Source organism: Anolis sagrei, chromosome 5, assembly GCF_037176765.1.
Source record: "Anolis sagrei isolate rAnoSag1 chromosome 5, rAnoSag1.mat, whole genome shotgun sequence".
Lineage (NCBI taxonomy): Eukaryota > Metazoa > Chordata > Lepidosauria > Squamata > Dactyloidae > Anolis > Anolis sagrei.
This window is the reverse complement of record NC_090025.1, coordinates 86,141,054-86,162,541: the sequence shown is the minus strand read 5'-3', so window position 1 is coordinate 86,162,541 and position 21,488 is coordinate 86,141,054. Positions and strand designations below refer to the sequence as shown.

General features: G+C 42.4%; 1 protein-coding gene across 15 annotated transcripts in view; it reads left to right on the top strand.

Annotated features, from left to right (window-relative positions):
• Positions 1-21,488, top strand: part of MAGI2 (membrane associated guanylate kinase, WW and PDZ domain containing 2) — a 1,143,898-nt gene that overhangs the window by 1,090,118 nt on the left and 32,292 nt on the right. For all 15 annotated transcript variants that reach the window (XM_067468832.1, XM_067468841.1, XM_067468833.1 and 12 more), the window contains one exon: positions 17,120-17,258. In XM_067468832.1, the coding sequence (XP_067324933.1) occupies positions 17,120-17,258 (139 nt within the window). The remainder of the gene's footprint in view (positions 1-17,119; positions 17,259-21,488) is intronic.

The window sequence follows — 21,488 nt, the reverse complement described above, 5'->3', positions numbered from 1 at the left end:
AGTAATGCTACCCCTCTATTCTGCATTGGTTAGACCACACCTGGAATATTGTGTCCAATTCTGGGCACCACAATTCAAGAGAGATATTGACAAGCTGGAATGTGTCCAGAGGAGGGTGACTAAAATGATCAAGGGTCTGGAGAACAAGCCCTATGAGGAACGGCTTAAGGAGCTGGGCATGTTTAGCCTGAAGAAGAGAATGCTGAGAGGAGATATGATAGCCATGTATAAATATGTGAGAGGAAACCACAGGGAGGAGGGAGCAAGCTTGTTTTCTGCTTCCCTGGAGACTAGGATGCAATGGAACAATGGCTTCAAACTACCAGAAAGGAGATTCCATCTGAACATGAGGAAGAACTTCCTGACTGTGAGAGCCGTTCAGCAGTGGAACTCTCTGCCCTGGAGTGTGGTGGAGGCTCCTTCTTTGGAAGCTTTTAAACAGAGGCTGAATGGCCATCTGTCAGGGGTGCTTTGAATGCAATATTCCTGCTTCTTGGAAGAATGGGGTTGGACTGGATGGCCCATGAGGTCTCTTCCAACTCTTTGATTCTATGATTCTATGATTCTAGGGGTGCTTTGAATGCAATATTCCTGCTTTTTGGCAGGGGGTTGGACTGGATGGCCCATGAGGTCTCTTCCAACTCTATGATTCTATGGTGGAGCAGAGCTAACCAGTGTTTATTTATTTATTCATTCATTCATTCATTCATTTATTTACAGCTTTTATATTTTGCCCTTCTCACCCCGCAGGGGACTCAGGGCAGATTACAGTGTACACATATATGGCCAAAATTCAATGCAAAATTTTGACATACAAACATATACAGACATAGACAGAGGCTATTTAACTTTTTCTGGCCGCCAGGGGAACTGTCACTTTCATCGTCCATCTGCGACGCTGATGAAGCACTTCCGCATTCCCCGCATGCTTCCCCGCTGGAATGCTTTTGCTGGAGTCTTCTTTATGGCCTCATAAATCAGTTAATTTAGCCTCCCCACACTTTAAGGTGGTACCTTATTTTCCTACTTGACAGATGCAACTGTCTTTCGGGTTGCAAAGGTCGACAACAGGCTACACGCAATTGGTTGGAAACCCACTCCAACCCGGGCTGGCTTCGAACTCATGACCTTTTTGGTCAGAGTGATCTTAATGCCCAATCTCCCCGCTTATATTGCTCCCTCTATTATATGTCACTGTATTCACTTTTAACCTTGCACAAGAATTAACTTGCACAGATTCTTAAAGCACTCAAATCAGAACAAGGAAAATAGTATTAAAAACATCAAGGCAAATATGTGTTATATAGAGCACCAGAAGACCCTGCTGTTAAACTTCATTTCCACAATGTCTGCCTGCTCATTAGCCAAAATGGCTGAAGGACCCAAAAGTAGCTGTCTGTAGCAGTCTTCATCTAAATATAAAATAAACTGATTGAATCTACAAAGGTGTCTAAAGAAGGCAGCAAAGCAATAAGCAACTTCTCCAAACTGTACAGTCTTGCTGTTGCTGGGATGGTTTCAGCAAACTCAAACGAGAGAAATAAATAGTGAGGAAAGAGAAACAGCAGTAGTGCATTTAGCAAGATGTATGAGAGCCTCTTCACTAAGGATCACTGACTAGGTCAATAAATTCAGTATAAATCCATGAACTGAGAGTGATGGGTACACAGAAAGGAGAGTACAAAGCTCATCAGAGACTGGAGAGGAGGTTTCTGTTTATACGAGGAGAAGAAATACGAGCAGCAAGGCCAAAGACATTTTTAAAAGTCAGCTAAAAGTGCCCGTTGGAAAAGGAAACAGAGTTTGCCTGAATTCAACAAATGAAACAGATCAAAGTCTCCCAGGTGTTGGGGACAAAAGTGAAATTTCATTTTCCAGCTGCCCTGAAGAACACTGAGCTAATGAAATATTTGAGTAAACAGAGAAATCTTTGACTTCGGTTTACACTGATAGAGAGATACGTGGGAGCACAAACGGGGAATTAAAATTACCTGGAGGTGTTTTCTTTTCTGATATAATGAGGTTCTACTTGAGATGTTTAACTGCTAGTTCGGCAGTCTCATATTTTCTGTGCCAACTTTTTGAAAATGAGTAATTTTAATTAGAATTAAACTAATTTCAGTTATTAAAACAATTCAATTAAAATATAATTAAAAAATAAATGAAAAGGCTGTTAGGGACAATTATCCTAAAACAACACAGCTTCCCGTTTCTGTTGGAAAGCCTGTCTAAATAAATATGTTTTGGTCTAATTCTGGAAGGACAAGGAGAGGGTTATCTGAGCCTCCAGTGGTGATGGGACTGAGAGAAGGACCTCTCCTGATAATCTCGGATCCCTGTCCGAAATTTGCTACTTTTGAAAGCATATCACAACTATTTTTTTCTATTCTTTTTCTATAATTTTTTCTTTTTTTAAAAAAATTGAGTATATTTTAGTAATTACAAAGTTTAAAAATAGATTTGTAGTAATAAGCAGAGTTTGTGTAATAGTGGGAATAGATTATTAGGGGAGGAGTAAGAGGGTTTAGGGGGCAAGGGGGGGGGCTACGTTGTGAATCTAAGATGGGGGGCATGCAGGAAAAGCAATGGGTCAAAAAGGGGTAGGATGGGGTTTAGAAAAAGGTTGGGAAATTCCCGGTTTGGGGCAGGGGGGTCTTTGACTTCCGAATCATCTTCTCCGCGTCGTGTATTTTAAACTTCATTGAGGTTTTCTTCTTGTGGTTTCTCCCTTCTTTTCCTGTTTTTCTTTTCCTTCTGTTTTCTTTTCCTTTTTTCCCTAACATTGTTTCATCGTCATAAAATCGTCAAATAACTTCCAATCGGTTCTGTTGAGTGGGCATCCTTGTGGATCTTTTAGAGCATAGGTCAAGGTATCAATTTCTTTTATTTCAAGAACTTTGTGTAGCCATTCTTCTCTTGTTGGTGTTTCACTTAACTTCCATTTCTTGGCATAAACGATTCTTGCTGCCGTCGTTAAATAAGTAAGTAAGATATCTTTATTTGTATCTAACTCGCATTCTTCATCGAATATTCCCAACAGAAAATATTCTGTTTTTTTCTGAATCTTTATTTGGATGATTTTCTCACATGTTTCATTTTTTTCCCCAGTATGTTTGGGCTTTGGGGCATGTCCACCATAGGTGAAAAAAAGTTCCTATTTGGTCTTCACATTTCCAACATTTGTTGCTCATTTTTTTGTACATTAACCCCAATTTCTGTGGGGTCATGTACCATCTATGGAACATCTTATACCAATTCTCCTTTAGGTCTGTGGAGTAGGTATATTTGATTTTCTTGGACCAAATTCGTTCCCATTCTTTAAACTTAATTGGTTTGCCAATGTTTTTTGCCCACTTTATCATGCACTCCTTAACAGACTCAGTCTCTGTTGCCCATTCCAGTAGTTTGTTATATATAAATGTTATATATTTTTACCTTTTCGCGATATCCTCTCCCATAGATCATCCTTTTCTAGGAAACCGATGTTTTGGTCTTTGTTAAAATGTTCTCTCAACTGGAAGTATTGCAACCAGGAGAATGATTATTGGGCTGGACAAAGTGGCCTACTTATAGAGATTCAATAGTTAAAAAAAAAAAAAAAAGAGTGGGTATTCCAACTTAAGACAAAAGAGGAGATAGCCAGCGAATTCAAATCATTCCCCTTTTTCTATATTTTTTCTATAATTTTTTCTACTACTGGGGAACAAACAGAGGTTGTGGAGAACAAGCCATCAATGAATTACATTCCAACCCTGGTCTTTTTATGTGCATAGTTTTCTGCACAGGCCACTTGTGTTGTTAACAAAATGAGACGTGGATAGATTCAGGCCCTTGAACACCATTAGACTTCAGAAAGTCCCTTTCAGCTCTCAGCATGCCCCGTGTCTTAGGGTGTGCAGTATGGCAACAGGAGAACATTTTTTGGACAAAGGATGACCTACAAATACAATCCCATAAATACATACACTGACATCATGTTAATAATTATTATTATAATAATAAACTTTATTTGTATCTCACCTTATCTCCTCAATGGGGACTCAGGGCAGATAGATATAGATATAGATATAGTGTGGTGTGTGTGTGTGTGTGTGTGTGTGTGTGTGTGTATTGCAATCAGTACAGATGATAGAATAAAGCTCCATCCTCCATACTTGAGCACTTCATCCTACCTGACTCCTCTATGTTTCAGCAAGAAAACAAAGCATTCACAAAGAGGGTGGCATCATGTTTCTGGAGCTGGTTGTTCAAGCATAAGGAATGGCTGACTTGCCCTCTTTTATGGTCCTCTGTTGTTTGAATCAAACACTATTGTTTTGATTTTAATGCATGAAATTATCTAGCATCGGGATTGTGGCACAGCTGGCTGAGTGTCAGCTGCATTAAGATCACTCTGACCAAAAGGTCATGAGTTCGAAGCCAGCCCGGGTTGGAGTGGGTTTCCAACCATTGTGTAGCCTGTTGTCAACCTTTGCAACCCGAAAGACAGTTGCATCTGTCAAGTAGGAAAATAAGGTACCATCTTAAAAGTGTGGGGAGGTTAAAATTAACTAATTTATGAGGCCATAAAGAAGCACTCCAGCGGGGAAGCATGCGAGGAATGTGGAGGTACTTCATCAGAGTCGCAGATGGATGATGAAAGCGACAGCTCCCCTGGCGGCCAGGGAAAAAAAGTTAATAGCCTCTGTGTATGTCTGTATATGTTGTACGTCAAAATTGGCATTGAATGTTTGCCATATTTGTGTACACTGTAATCCGCCCTGAGTCCCCTGTGGGGTGAGAAGGGCGGAATATAAAAGCTGTAAGTAAATAAATAAATAAATAAATAGTAACCCCTGTGCCGGCAGGACTGAAGACCGACAGGTCACAGGTTCGAATCTGGGGAGAGGCAGATGAGCTCCCTCTAACAGCTCCAGCTCCTCATGCGGGGACATGAGAGAAGCCTCCCACAAAGATGATAAAATATCAAATTATCCAGGCATCCCCTGGGCAACGTCTTTGCAGACGGCCAATTCTCTCACACCAGAAGCGACTTGCAGTTTCTCAGGTCGCTCCTGACACGACAAAAAAAATCCAGTCCCAAAGTTTGTAGTTTGGAGAGCACAAGAGCTCTCTGGATGAAAGTGTTAAGTATTCCTCCCTGGAATGCAAATCCCAGGAATACATAGGATGTTTCCATGGCAGTTAAAAGATAATTACAGTGCTATGACTGTATAGTGAAATGACCCTAGCATGCACAAAGTCACTGTAAATGTATGCATCTATTGTAATCATGCTTACTGTTTAAATAGTGTTTTACAAATCAGAATATAGCACGTAAGATTGGCCAGTACTGTTGTCTCCATGCTGGAGAAATGACACTAGCTGAAATCCGTTTGCTATTATGAGGACTTCTAAGTTATATTTCACCAACTAAGGATCCGCAAGTGACAGGGGCAAGGGAAGACCCCTGCTGTTAGGAAAATTTCCCAATGCCGCCGCTTCCCATGCTTCCTCTTTCTGTCAGCAGGAAGCTTGTGGGTAAAAAAAATAAGAAGATATCAAACATGTAATGTCTAAACAGAAGATGTCACTTTCCGTAGAGTAATTAGTTGCTTTCAAGAGGTTTAATTATAAAATGCATTAAGAAAGCAACAAACTGCAGTGCCCTTTGTGCACAATCATCAGGGGCTGTTTTTATCATTAAATTTCCACATTTAACTCAGGTTGAAAGCCCGCACCAGCAATTACATTCATTTCTGGTGCAGCGGAGAAGCAGGGCACCTGTAATGAGTTTTTTTGTTGGCAGAGCCTCGCTCATTCAAGAATGGCACAGCAGGCAACTGGCTTGGAGTTAGGCTATTGTAATTACTTTGAGGCATCATAAGTCAACCATGCCCATTGCCTGACAATATTTACTAACCCACTAAACACATCTAGGAAGTTGCATTTCTCCCAAGCCAATGCATGCTCCACTATCCTTCCCACTAATCCCACCATGGTCCATTTCGTCCTGAGAAGTCTGGACGTTTCTTTCTATTGCAAGACATCAATCACAACTGTGGTGCCAGTTTCCTAGCGAGTCTTGTATTTATTTACATCACTTATATCCCGCCCATATCGGCCCGCAGGCGACTCAGGGCGGTCTACATATCGGCACAATTCGATGCCATCAATACAATACAACAGCAAAACAATTAAGTGCATTTAGACAAAAAAGACAGTGCAATAACAATTTAAAAAGAGCTATATCCTGTCATTCCAATCCTCATCCGTTTCATCGTCTTGGCCGTTGCTTGCTCGAAGAGCCAGGTTTTTACTCTCTTCTGAAAAGTCAGGAGGGAGGGGACTGATCTAATATCCCTAGGCAGGGAGTTCCACAGCCGAGGGGCCACCACAGAGAAGGCCCTGTCCCTCGTCCCCGCCAAGCATGCTTGCGAAGCAGACGGGATCGAGAGCAGGGCCTCCTCAGATGATCTTAACTTCCTGGAGGGTTTGTAGGAAGAGATGCGTTCGGATAGGTAGGCTGGGCCGGAACTGTTTAGGGCTTTATAGGCTAAAGCCAGCACTTTGAATTGAGCCCGGTAGCAAACTCTTGTGTGATTGTGTCCTCTGTGAGGAAGGAGAGTACAAACCATAAACAAGTCAGACACTACCCTGTGTTGGATGGGGTTACTGGGAAGCCCTGGCCCTTGAGCGCTCCAGCTGGAGGTCAGCTGTGACCAGCAGTGCTGCAGAATTTGAAGAGGCATGAATGGAGGGTGAAAGAGAGAGACATGCCAGGAGGAAGGCGCATCAAGCCAACCCCGACCGAGACCGCCTTCCACCTGGAAACCAATGCCCTCACTGTGGGAGAAGATGCAGGTCAAGAGTAGGGCTCCACAGCCACCACAAGAATACCGATCATGGAAGACTATCCTACTCGTCCAACGAGGGATCGCCTAAGTAAGTACACTCCCCCTGAAGACACATGTTTGCAGTTTGGGTCTGCTCCTGACCCCTTTGATGAGCCTGGAACCCCAGGTTTTGGCGGTGACCAGGAGAGCATTTGCACAATTAAAATTTGTGTGCCAGCTGCGCCCATACCTTGGGAAGTGTGACTTGGCCATGGTAGTCCACGCTCTGGTTACATCCCGTATAGAGTACTGCAGCGTGCTCTCTGTGGGTTGCCTTTGAAGACTATCCAGAAGCTTCAAATGGTCCAACGGATGGCAGCCAGATTGCTAACAGGAGCAGCGCTCAGGGAGCGTCCTCTGTTACACCACTGGCTGCCAGTTTGCTACCAGGCACAATTCAAAGTGCTGGCTTTAGCCCATAAAGCCCTAAATGGTTCTGGCCCAACTTACATGTCAGAACGCATCTCCCCTTATGAACCATCTAGGACCTTAAGATTGTTTGGGGAGGCCCTGCTCTCATTACCGCCTTTGTCACAAGTACGTTTGGCGGAGACGAGAGACAGGGCCTTCTCGGTGGTGGCCCCTCAGCTGTGGAACACCCTCCCTATAGATATTAGATTGGCCACCTCCCTTTTAACATTCTGGGAAAAAGTCAAGCCGTGGCTTTTTGCACAAGCGTTTGCAAATGCAGAGTAACTGACTGTCATGTTGACAGGGCTCTGCCTATTTTAGGTAGAGGTGAACCAAACTCCCTGTTTTATCAAACAGTTTAATTAAAACAGCACTTACTTGCTGGCTGTTTTAATACACCAAAATATAAAACACAAAGATAGCACTCAGCCATAGAATAAACAAAAACTGATAGCAAAAGCCAAGAGTTCAGTAAACAAAGTCCAGGGATAAAGAGGCTATACCATAGTCAGAAGCCAGTACAAAAGTTCAAGGTTCCAGGTTTCCAAGATTATAGGAGACAGGTCAGGATACCGAAAATCTAACAGACCTGGGGGGAAAGCCAGCAGCATCCACCACCAAAATATGACAATACTTTCCTCCCAAAGATCATTTCCAAAGCTCACTCCTTATATCCACAAACACCCAGCTGTAACTTATCACTTGCATACCTCCACCCTTAATTACTTTCACCCATGAACTCTTACTTACAGATAACTAAACCCTTTAGAACTAATACATTAACCCTTCCATCACCAAGCACCATCAACTGCAGAACATATGACACTGACAATGGAAAATGGAACAACTAGACAATAAGTCCGGTCAACATTTTTAAAAAGGAGACACTATGAATTTATATTTTATTGATTTGTTTAGTTTTTATTACATGTTATGTTTTTAATTATATTTATGACATTGTAAACATTGAATTTTGCCCTGTTAACCGCATTGAGTCGCCTACGGGCTGAGAAAGGCAGTATACAAATACAGTCAATAAATTAAATAAATAAATAAATAAATGTTTTTACATAGGGTTTAGTTCCATGTTGAGTTATTTGGAGAATTTAACTAATAATGAAAACCATTAAGGGCAGGTATGGGTAACATTGAATTTTGCCCTGTTAACCACATTGAGTCACCTATGGGCTGAGAAAGGCAGTATACAAATACAGTCAATAAATAAATAAATAAATAAATAAATAAATAAATGTTTTTACATAGGGTTTAGTTCCATGTTGAGTTATTTAGAGAATTTAACTAATAATGAAAACTATTAAGGGCAGGTATGGGTAACCTATGCCTCTTTTGGAGAGCAACTTCCACCCTTTTTTACCATTGGCTATTGGCTACACTGCTAAGGCTGGTAATAGTTGAAGTACATCATCTATTACCAGCTGCACATTTTTTGCCTCCGACGCTATGGTAATTCTTCTGCATATACATTTCAAGAAGAATTGATGCAAAGTTAGTATATGTCAACCATACTTTGTGGCTAAATACAGCTGTTAGTCCCAACCAAAGGAGGCCCAGTGAATCCATAACTAATTTTTTATTTATTTATTTACAACGTTTCTACCCCGCCCTTCTCAACCCCCCCCCCGGGGGGGGGGGACTCAGAGCAGCTAACACTGGCAACAATTCGATGCCGCAAATATCACAATATAACAGCAATATAAAACAATATAAAACCATAAATACACAATAGATTAAAAACAATAACATTAATTATGCAAATATACAGGGCGAGGCAGCATAACTTCCTTTTTTCAAAACTTAATAAAACCCATTGTATGGATCAGAATCTTTTTATATATAATGTGGGTGAATACCTAAAGTTTTGTTTTACGTAGTTTTGAAGATCAAACTAGGTAGGTGACGTCCCCCATTCTCCATTCTCCATACACTGAGTAAACCAATTTCTGGCATTTGTCATGACTCTTGCCAGCATAGCAGGCGTTATGTTGGCAATTTCTTCCTGGATGTCGGTCTTCAAATCTTGTAGGGTCCTTGGACAGTTCACATAAACACAGGATTTCAAAAAACCCCATAGAAAAAAGTCACAAGGGGCCAAATCTGGAGAGCGGGCCGGCCACTCCAAATCCGCTCGAAAAGTAGGCCTCAACGGCAAAAGCATGCTCCTCACTGTTTATTTATTTATTTATTTATTTATTTATTTCTTGCATTTGTTAACCGCCGCTCTCAGCCCTAGGGCAACTGTTCCAATGCATGATGGCGACTGAACTGTCTCAGGACAAAACTTTGTACTCCCACTTCTCGAACAAGACCACTAGCGCTCCACTATGTCTTCAAGCGACTGAATGGCACGCTATAACGAAGTCAGGGTGTATGACTATAACTCCAGAATACAAATCCCACAACTACCCATCTGGTGGGATATGCTTCTTGGCACAGAGCGTTTAGATGTATGTTGAGGTAATGTGTATACTCTAGTAGAGTTGCTGCCACCACCCAAAATAATTTGGGAATATTAAAGAATGGTTCCCTGAGGTAAACTTTCCTGCCCACCAGCTCTCCCTTGGGCTCTTTGAGATGACTGTGATGTAACGGAGTTAAAACTGCTAGAATGATTATTACAGGAAGGAAACACTACTGAGGCTTCTTTAAAAGTTGAAATAGATAACAGATTTATTGATAAGAACAAACAACTATCTTCTACAATGAGGCACACAAGCTTAATTGGTTACTGGGGTACAATAATCTTAATAGTTACTTCAAACCGATTACTTGGCTGAGGTATGAGTAAAACTCCTCACTCTACAATAAAGCCAGTAGCAGTGAGTTCCACAGACTAACCTAACCAGGTTGCCCCTAGAGCAATTAGCTACACTCTAAGCAGAGTCCTCTGTAAGCTAATATACCCTAACCCAGAGAGCAAACCCACTTGTGTAAAAACCCACACAAGCAACCAGGCGTCTACTTTGACCCTCCTGGCCAAATAATGCAGAATCGCCTGTCATAAATGCTCCCTGACAAAATAAACTCAGCTCACCAAAAATCTACCTCTCTTCTCTGTTCCCAAAACCTAACTCGGCTTTCTGACAAGTTGACATTTTTCCCTCTCAGTGCTTAACTCCACCCAACTATCCAAACCAATCCAGAGAGAGCTCTAGCTCCTCCCCTCTTCTCCTCTTACACTCCCAAGATGTCTGCTTCTTATGCTTACACTCCCAAAATGGAGGCTTGCCTACTGATATCTCAGGCTCCTACTTCAGCCTACGAGGTAAGAATCATTACACGCACATTTTTAAAAAAGGAAGTTATTCTGCCTCACTCTGTATAGCTGTTTCCATTATCATAACAATCATATGGTCCAGTCCAATGTCTAAAGTGCTGTTATGCCTGCTAGCCCAAAGCCTGGTTTCAAAACCACAATTTCAGCTTTTTCCTTAAAAAAAAAAAAAGGAGGAAGGATGGCAATCTAATCTCGTTGGGGAGCGAATTCCACAAGCGGGGGGTCACCACCGAGAAGGCCCTGTCCCTCGTTCCCACCATACGCGTTTGCGAGGCCGGTGGGACCGAGGGCAGGGCCTCCCTGTTGGATCTTAAACTACGAGGCAGAACGTACAGGGAGATACATTCGGACAAGTAAGCTGGGGCAGAGTCATTAAAGTTTTATATAAATCACATGGATTCAATGAATCTACCCTAATTTAGACTAGCAATTGGATTTAGGCTACTCCAAGACAGTTCGTAAATAGCTGCCAATCTCCCACATCAAATATCCAGTGAAATACTAGGAAATAAAGAATCCAACATGCCACGGGATCATTATAAACATAATTGTCTGGGATACTTCAAAGAAAATTGATAGATGTTTCCTGACCTTACAAAAGATCCATAGTAGGAAGGACATTAATGATTTACTTGCTAAGCAGAAGTATTTTTTAAAACATGTGTAAATGTTGCATCCATCCAAGTCTCTTTATTTTAATGGTTTTTAAAAGCTGTACACTTTTAGTCGTAATTAACCTATCAATAATAATGTCACTTAGATGTTCCCTTGGAATATTATCTCCTCATTATTGTTACAAAACGGGCTGCCCAATTTCATAGCTCAGTTGTTCCAGTGCATGGCTGGTGAATCTGAATTAATCCGAGCTGCAATGACTCTTTCTTTTGAGCAAAGCACTCCCCTGCTTTCAATAAGTGCCAATGAAAAGAATAATGGAGATGCAGCTCGCAAGTGCATCAAAGGCACACAAGTGATTTGTGAATGTGACAGGGCATAGTCTCTCTCTGCAGGGCATTCTGCAGAGATAGAAAATATTCTGTTTGTTTCTGTATTGATTTCAGGCATTTGGGCTCCGCTGAATCTTTTGAAGAATGAGCAGGGGAAATAAAATCCCTTATGCAGAACAGAAAACGTGCTATGGGGTGAAGCTCAGGGATAGGTACTCTTATGATGGGGCACAGTAGCAGGTGATTGTGAAAATCAGGAGTCTGAAATGTCCTTGGGACACTGCATGACTGTGCTTCTAATGAGGGATAAGATAGCTTGCCCTGCGGGGACCGCCTATGGGTATATAATGCTCCTGTTTGAAACCACTGGCCTGTTAAGCAGGGACTTATCTTTGTAAATTAACTACAGAAAAAGTCAAGTGAGACCACGGCCACTTTATTTAATACTAACTTGGGGACCCGGCAGTGCCCAGATTATTAGGGAAAATGGGTAATGGGGGCTCTGTATGCCAAGTTTGGTCTTTATTGGTCATTGGATGAGGGTCGCAAGAGTCTCAGAAAATGAGTGAATGTACTGCAAATCCCCTCATCCATTGTCCGGCCTCCTTCAAACTGCAGCAGGATGTAGAGTGGGTCATGGGGGCTCTATATGCCAAGTTTGGTCTTTATCGGTCATTGGATGAGGGTCGCAGTGGTTTTAGTAAGTGAGTGAATGTACTGCAAATCCCCTCATCCATGGTCCCTCCTCCTTCAAACTGCAGCAGGATGTAGAGTGGGTCATGGGGGCTCTATATGCCAAGTTTGGTCTTTATCGGTCATTGGATGAGGGTCGCAGTGGTTTTAGTAAGTGAGTGAATGTACTGCAAATCCCCTCATCCATGGTCCGTCCTCCTTCAAACTGCAGCAGGATGTAAAGTGGGTCATGGGGGCTCTCTATGCCAAGTTTGGTCTTTATCGGTCATTGGATGAGGGTCACAGTGGTTTTAGTAAGTGAGTCAAGGTACTGAAAATCCCATCATCCATGGTCCAAACCCCTTAGAAGTGCATCGGAATGTATAGTGGGTCATGGGTGCTCTATATGCCACGTTTGGTCTTTATCGGTCATTGGATGAGGGTCGCAGTGGTTTTAGTAAGTGAGTGAATGTACTGCAAATCCCATCATCCATGATCCAAACCCCTTAGAAGTGCATCAGGATGTATAGTGGGTCATGGGTGCTCCGTGTGCCAAGTTTGGTCTTTATTGGTCATTGGATGAGGGTCACAGGGGTCTCAGAAAGTGAGTGAATGTACTGCTAGTCCCCTCATCCATGGTCCACCCTCCTTCAAACAACAGCAGAATGTAGAGTGGGTCATGGGGGCTCTATATGCCAAGTTTGGTCTTTATCAATCATTGGATGAGGGTCACAGTGGTTTTAGTAAGTGAGTGAATGTACTGCAAATCCCATCATCCATGGTCCAAACCCCTTAGAAGTGCATCAGGATGTACAGTGGGTCATGGGTGCTCTGTGCGCCAAGTTTCGTCCTAGTCTGGAATTTGTAGGGGCCATAAGGTTCTGTGGGAAGTGAATTGGGTGATGGTACTGCAAATCTCATTGTCCGAGGGAAGGCGTTCCCGGTCAGGGTTGGTCTGACGCGCCTTCCTCTTGTATAGACAATACACAAACAGACAGAACAGAAGGAGGTGGTTTGTTTTGAAACAGTCTCCAGCTGTTTTTGGTGCCATGGAAGGTTGGGCTCGAGTCCAGGGGGTGATGTTGTTCTGTCCTTTATGACAAAGAGCAGTCAGGACTTCCTCCTTTCTTTTGGTCACCCAGCATTTTCTGATCTTTTTTCTTTATGGTGTCGTAAAACACCTCCCTCGCTTTTAGCGGTACCTAATTTCTCGAATCACAGCTAAAGCTGTTTTCGAATTGCTTAGGTAAACAATGAGCTAGGATGACAGTTGGCAGCTCACACCAACCCGGAGCTTCGAACTTGCAACCTTTTGGTTGATAGATCTTATAATTTCTGTTGATTTACCAGCTTTGCTAAACCTCTGGCCCTTAGATGTATCTGATTTCTCTAATTTATTATCTGAAATCTTATCTTGCTTATCCTGTAAGAGACCACCTCGAGAAGTACCACCTATTGGTACTTCTCGACCTTACCGCAGCAGTTGACACCATCGACTATGATCTAATGATTCACCGTCTTGCCGTGGCCGGACTTCGCGGTCAGGCCTTTAATTGGTTCAACTCATTTCTCCAGAACCGGAATCAATGCGTGGAGTACATGGATCAAGTCTCCGATAGATCCCCCCTCCTATGTGGGGTTCCCCAAGGTGCAATTCTCTCTCTTCTTCTCTTCAACATCTACATTAGACCCCTTGCTAGTTTGGCTCGGAGTTTCGGCTTGGACTGCTACCAATATGCGGATGATACCCAACTCCCTCTGCACCTGGAGCCTGGAGCAACGTCAATTCCAGACAATTTCACCCTATGTCTGGAAACTCTGTCGAACTGGCTATGGGCTAGCAGACTGAAGGTGAATCCGGCGAAGACTGTGATTCTCTGGCATGGCCACCCGGCAGGTCTGACTCATCTATTACCCACCTTCGATGGTGCCACCCTATCTCCATCGACCACTGTTAAGAGCTTAGGTGTCATCCTGGATTCGCAGCTGACAAAGGAAGCTCGGGTTGCTGCTGCCAGCAAACAGGCCTTTTTCCATCTATGACAAGCGAGGCAACTGGCACCCTACATATCTGACGAGGCTCTGGCATCTGTCATCCATGCCACGGTCACGTCTAGGCTGGATTATTGCAACGCCCTGTATGTGGACCTTCCGATGTCTATGACCCGAAAGCTCCGTATTGTTCAGAATGCGGCAGCCATGTTACTCACAACAACGCCCATGAAATGCCATATAACACCAGTGCTGCAACATTTACATTGGCTTCCAACTGAGTACCGTGGCCTGTATAAGATGTTAGTTCTGACCTTTAAAAGTCTTTATGACCAGGGTCCATCGTACCTTAGGGAACGCCTCTCCTTCTCCCATCATCAGAGGTCGCAACGACCAGCCCAACGTGATTTACTCTAGAGAAATGCACTTGGAAACTACCAGACACAGGGCTTTATGTATTTTTGCCCCTGCGTATGGAATTCCTTGCCACCCTATATGAGAGCCATGCGTGACTTAGGGCCTTTTACTCTAGCACTTGAAGGAGCTGGGGGTGGTGACGGCTGACAGGGAGCTCTGGCGTGGACTGGTCCATGAGGTCACAAAGAGTCGGAGACGACTGAACGAATGAACAACAACAAACTCTAGCACTTAAGACCTGGCTTTTTACTAGAGCATTCGATCTCTGTTAATTTTTAATTTCTTTATGTATATATTTTATCTTTTACAATTTAGCTGTAAATCGCCTAGAGCATTCTCGGATGGAGGGCGATTAATAAGTAATTAAATATGATGATGATGATGATGATGATGATGATGATGATGATGATTATGATTATGATGATGATATAATCTAATTTCCATTCCCATTGAAATGGCATTCCTGTGGACTGGTGGTCAGATGAGCGAAACTTCTGTGTTGGCAGAGAGCGCTCTGCTCACATTCAACTGTTGCAAAGCAGATGTGTTGCTCTTCTCTCGATAACTGTGCTTTTATTTAATTTGCTCAGCCATGTGTTCTCCTCTCCAGCAGCTGTACCTTGCTTGAAAAAAAAATCTTACTTAAGTTATCCATCATTTTGTACCACAGTGATCAAATGTCCCAGCCAAAGGAATTGAAGTTTTATTTAGCTGGAGTGGGAAATGTTGACGAGCATCCTGTTGTTCTGTTGATACTACACTTCTTTGACTGACTGCACATTCACTTGCCTGTGTGAGTGATAACCCTTGGCCTCGCAAGTGACAACTGAGCTATGGGGCCTGGGGAGCCATTGTGTGGCATTGTCAATTCTTCACAGTCTGGGCTTGTTTGACAAATGAAGAGAATCACTCTTGGGGAGAAGCTTCTAAATGTTTGTCAAGCAAGACAACACTTAGGTTGCAGCCATGAACGGGGGGGGGGGGGGGGGGGGGTGAGTGTGTCTGCAACAGAAGGGATGCAGTTTGTGTGGAAGTTAAGAAAGAGAGAAAGCGATTAAGAGAGATAGAGCAACTCTATCTTTATTAATGACTTAGATGAAGGGTTAGAAGGCATGATCATCAAGTTTGCAGACGACACCAAATTGGGAGGGCTAGCCAATACTTCAGAGGACAGGAGCAGGATTCAAAACGATCTTGACAGATTAGAGAGGTGGGCCAAAACTAACAAAATGAAGTTCAACAGTGACAAATGCAAGATACTCCACTTTGGCAGGAAAAACGAAATGCAAACATACAGAATGGGGGATGCCTGGCTCGAGAGCAGTATATGTGAAAAAGATCTTGGAGTCCTCGTGGACAACAAGTTAAACATGAGCCAACAATGTGATGTGGCGGCAAAAAAAGCCAATGGGATTTTGGCCTGCATCAAGAGGAGCATAGTGTCTAGATCTAGGGAAGTAATGCTACCCCTCTATTCTGTTTTGGTTAGATCACATCTGGAATATTGTGTCTAATTCTGAGCACCACAATTCAAGAGAGATATTGACAAGCTGGAATGTGTCCAGAGGAGAGCGACTAAAATGATAAAAGGTCTGGAGAACAAGCCCTATGAGGTGCGGCTTAAGGAGCTGGGCATGTTTAGCCTGAAGAAGAGAAGGCTGAGAGGGGATATGATAGCCATGTATAAATATGTGAGAGGAGGCCACAGGGAGGAGGGAGCAAGCTTGTTTTCTGCTTCCCTGGAGACTACGACGCGGAACAATGGCTTCAAACTACAAGAGAGGAGATTCCATCTGAACACGAGGAAGAACTTCCTGACTGTGAGAGCCGTTCAGCAGTGGAACTCTCTGCCCCAGAGTGTGGTGGAGGCTCCTTCTTTGGAAGCTTTTAAACAGAGGCTGGATGGCCATCTGTCAGGGGTGATTTGAATGCAATATTCCTGCTTCTTGGCAGGGGGTTGGACTGGATGGCCCATGAGGTCTCTTCCAACTCTTTGATTCTATGATTCTATGATTCTATGAAATGTGTTATGTGTTAAATGTTTTGATACAGCCAATAGGCCAATCAATAAAACGTATCTATCTATCTATAAGAGGGGCCGACCAAGGGCAAGATGGATGGATGGCATCCTTGAAGTGACTGGACTGACCTTGAGGGAGCTGGGGGTGGTGACGGCCGACAGGGAGCTCTGGCGTCGGCTGGTCCATGAGGTCACGAAGAGTCGGAGACGACTGAACGAATGAAAAATCTATCTATCATTAATAAAGGACTTTGTTATACTTCACAAGCCATCTAAAGACCATTTGTGGTGGAAAATCCTTGAGTACTTCTCTTCAGGGCCCCCTGGCTTCCCGCTGGGCTCAAGTTGCACGTCCTATTTTAAAGGCAATTCTTTACAGGCCCAGCGAGTGACAGAACAGTGCTTGTTATTTGTTGATGTATGCAAAATGAAATGCTCCATTTGCGTTTGCTTAACTTGGCCTCTCTGTCTTTTGCTTTTAATCTGGCAGGTGGGAGATCAAATAATTGAAATTAATGGGGAGACTACGAGGGACATGACGCACGCCAGAGCAATAGAACTAATCAAATCTGGTGGCAGGAGAGTGCGGTTGCTATTGAAACGTGGAACCGGACAGGTCCCGGAATATGGTGGGTTTTCACTTTTTTTAATTATTGGCTCTTTTGCAGATCCTTTGTTTTAATTTGGAGGCTTAGAACCTCTTCCAACGTTGTACAATTGGATTTTCCCTTCACTACACCATTTTCAGTCTGCTTGGGAGGGTGCCTCAGCCCTTTGCAGATGATTTGGTAAAGCAAGTAGAATAGAATGGCTTTATTGTCATTGTACAATACAATTAAATGCTTTCCCCAGCACATATCACAAGGGGATGAGCAAAAGGAAATGCCTTCACTGGCAAACAGATGTGATTGAATGGAGTCCATTCAGTGCTATATGGAGGTATATACTATAACATTTATTTTAGTAGTTCAATGGCGTCTGCCTAGGTGCAGCAGATATACAGTTGCTTTACTTTCGACTGTAGTGATCCCAAACTCCCCATGCCCAAATAAATTCACAACTTGAAATCTCTGATCAAAGATGCCATGCTTTCCATTGGAATATCATCTGACTGGTTTTCACATAGCTTTGTCATATATGGTATATGCATTTGGGTAAATAGGTGGGAAGAATACGTAGTTCAGTTGGTCATTTTTTACTAAGAATCAAATAGTTACAAGTCTTTTCATGATGAGACATTTACAGATTAATGATTTAATGCATATTTTGTATTATTTGAGCGTTTGCTGCTATAATGGTTTTTATTTTGAGGGCTTGGCTGGGTTTGTTTTTATTGTTGTCGTGATGTAAAAAAGGAAGTATGTAATCTATATATATATAAATGCTCTGTGCATAATGAGTACCTTTAAAACAAAAGAACCAATGAACGAAATCACACCAAATTTGGCAACAAGTCTCACAACACAAAGAGTGACCATCACTCAAAAAATTATGATTTTGTCATTTGGGAGTTGTAGTTGCTGGGATTTATAGTTCACCTACAATCAAAGAACATTCTGAACTCCATCAACGATGGAATTGAACCAAACTTGGCACACAGAACTCCCATGCCCAACAGAAAACACTACAAGGGTTTGGTGGGCATTGACCATGAGTTTTGGAGTTCTAGTTCACCTACATCTAGAGAGCACTATGGACTCAAACAATGAAGGATCTATACCAAACTTGGCATGAATACTCCATATCAAAGAGCATTCTGAACCCCACCAATGATAGAATTGGGCCAAACTTCCCACACAGAACCCCCATGACTAACAGAAAATACAGTACTACTTTCCCATGGTCTTGGCACACAGAACTCCGACAACCAACAGAAAATTCTGGAACGGTTTGGTGGGCATTGACCTTGCCTTTGGGAGTTGTAGTTCACCAACATCCAGAGAGAACTGTGGACTCAAACAATAATAGATCTGGACCAAACTTGGCACAAGCACTCAATATGCCCAAATATGAACAGAGATGGAGCTTGGGGGAAAATAGACCTTGTCATTTGGGAGGTGTAGTTACTGGGATTTATAGTTCACCTACAATCAAGAAGCATTCTGAACCCCACCAATGACAGAATTGGGGAAAACCTCCCACACAGAACGCTCATGACCAACAGAAAATACTGTGTTTTCTGGTGGTCTTTGGCGACCCTTCTGACACCCCCTCGCAACCTCCCCCAGGGATCCCATCCCCCAGGTTGAGAAATGCTGCCTTAAGGCCATCCAGTCCAACTCCCTTCACCAGGGCAAGAAAACATAATCAAATCCCTCCTGACAAAGGGCCATCCAGCCATTCACACACACACACATATATGACAGATGCAGTATCAAAGATTTGAAAGGGACTCCTAAAGAAGGAGAATTATATGTTGCATGTTCCAGAGTAGGCAAACCAGACAATCTCTACATCAACACTGTCAAAGAAACACCAAGAAATACTGTTTACCCACAAGAAGAAAGACATTACATATATTAGAAACCAACACTTTCTTATTACTTAAACTGGGCCACAGCAATGTGTGGCAGGGGACCGCCATATATATATATATATATATATATATATATATATATATATATTAGCCGTCCCCTGCCACGCATTGCTGTGGCACACTCTGGTGGTTGGTGGGGTTTAGAATACTCTGTGATTGTAGGTGAACTACAAATCCCAGGAACTACAACTCCCAAATGTCAAGATTCTGTTTTCCCCAAACTCTACCAGTGTTCACATTTGGACATATTGGGTATTTGTGTAGAGTTTGCGCCAGATCCATCATTGTTTGAGTCCATAGTGATCTCTGGATGTAGGTGAACTACAACTCCAAAACCAAAGGACACTGCCCACCAAACTCTTCCAGTATTTTCTGTTGGTCATGGGAGAACTGTGTGCCAAGTCTGGTTCAATTCCATTGTTGGTGGGGTTCAGAATGCTCTTTGATTGTAGGTGAACTATAAATCCCAGCAACTACAACTCCCAAATGACAAAATCAATTTTTTGAGTGAAGGACATACATTGGGTTATTAGGTATCTTGTGTCCAAATTTGGTGTCAATTCGTCCAGTGGTTTTTGAGTTCTGTTAATCCCTCAAACGAACATTACATTTTTATTTATATAGATATATAATTACATACTTCCTCTTTTACATCATATATATAAAAGGGAATAGCAATCATTTAACACAGTGTAATGCAATCAGTCATATATCCTTGTTCCCAGTATAAACACTAGATGTTCTTTTAAAAAATAATGTTTCAATGAGTCTTAAAGGGGGGTATTCAATTAGAAGGTAGGAGTCTCTTCGATACATGATATATGGACTGTTATTACCTTCCGTTATATCTTAACGTTTAAAATTTAAAAAAATAATGTCCGAAGTTCAATTAGAATTTCAGAATGAAAACAGAGTGTCGTTTTCAGTATTGTAGCAAAGTCTTACTTTCAAAATGTTTTTGTGTCAACGTAGAAAAAAAATTAAAGCCGGATAAGATTAGTTTAGCTTTAAGCACACTATCTTCTCTCAGCATTCTGACTTGAAAATATATACAACATCTGCCAAAGAATTTATGGATCCCTTCTTCACTGGTCCTGAAAACCATTCCTGATCAGTATCAGTACTTATCTAGATCTGGAGGACAAACTTCAGTGAAAGAAATTCCACAACTTCACTAAAAATGCCTTGAGTTTTAACTGAATTGTTACCTGATAAGCTGTAGCACTGGAAAAGTGGCTTTTTGGAACATGGCTCTCAAATCAACTGGCATGATTATTGGGTGATTCTGGGAAGTAGTATTTTGATCAGTTCAGAAATACAGTTGCTATAATTTATAGAAGACTAGATACTTTCCCAGGCTTTCCTGAAAACAAATAAGAGGAAACACAGACACAGAAACACCCTCAACTTTGTACTGACAAAGTAAGTCCCGGGGAAACACAAGATCTGGGTTGTTGTAGGTTTTTTCGGGCTATATGTCCATGTTCTAGAGGCATTTCTCCTGACGTTTCGCCTGCATCTATGGCAAGTTTATTGTTGGGTAATGTGTTAAGTTGTTAATTGTTGTTATATTCTGCATTGAATTATTGCTGTTTTTATTGGTTGTGAACCGCTGTGAGTCGCCTTCGGGCTGAGAACAGCGGTATATAAGTAAAGTAAATAAATAAATAATAATAAATAAGCATCCTCAGAGGTAGTGAGGTCTGTTGGAACTAGGAAAAAGGGTTTATATAACTGTGGAATGACCAGGGTGGGACAAAGGACTTTTGTCTGCTGGAGCTAGGTGTGAATGTTTCAACTGACCACCTTGATTAGCATTTGATTGCCTGGCAGTGCCTGGAGCAATCTTTTGTTGAGAGGTGATTAGATGTCCCTGCCTGCTTCCTCTCTGTTGTTGTGCTGTTCTAATTTTAGAGATTTTTAATACTGGTAGCCAGATTTTGTTCATTTTCATGGTTTCCTCCTTTCTATTGAAATTGTCCACATGCTTCTGGATTTCAGTGGCTTCTCTGTGTGGTCTGACATGGTGGTTGTTGGAGTGGTCCAGCATTTCTGTGCTCTCGAATAATATGCTGTGTCCAGGCTGGTTCATCAGGTGCTCTGCTATGGCTGACTTCTCTGGTTGAAGTAGTATGCAGTGTCTTTCACGTTCCTTGATTCGTGTTTGGGCAATGCTGCGTTTGGTTGTCCCTATGTAGACTTGTCCACAGCTGCATGGTATACGGTAGACTCCTGCAGAAGTGAAGAAGATCCATCCAGAGGAAAAGTGTTCTTGCCATACATCAAGGGAACCACTGACCGCATAGGGAAGCTGATGAGGAAA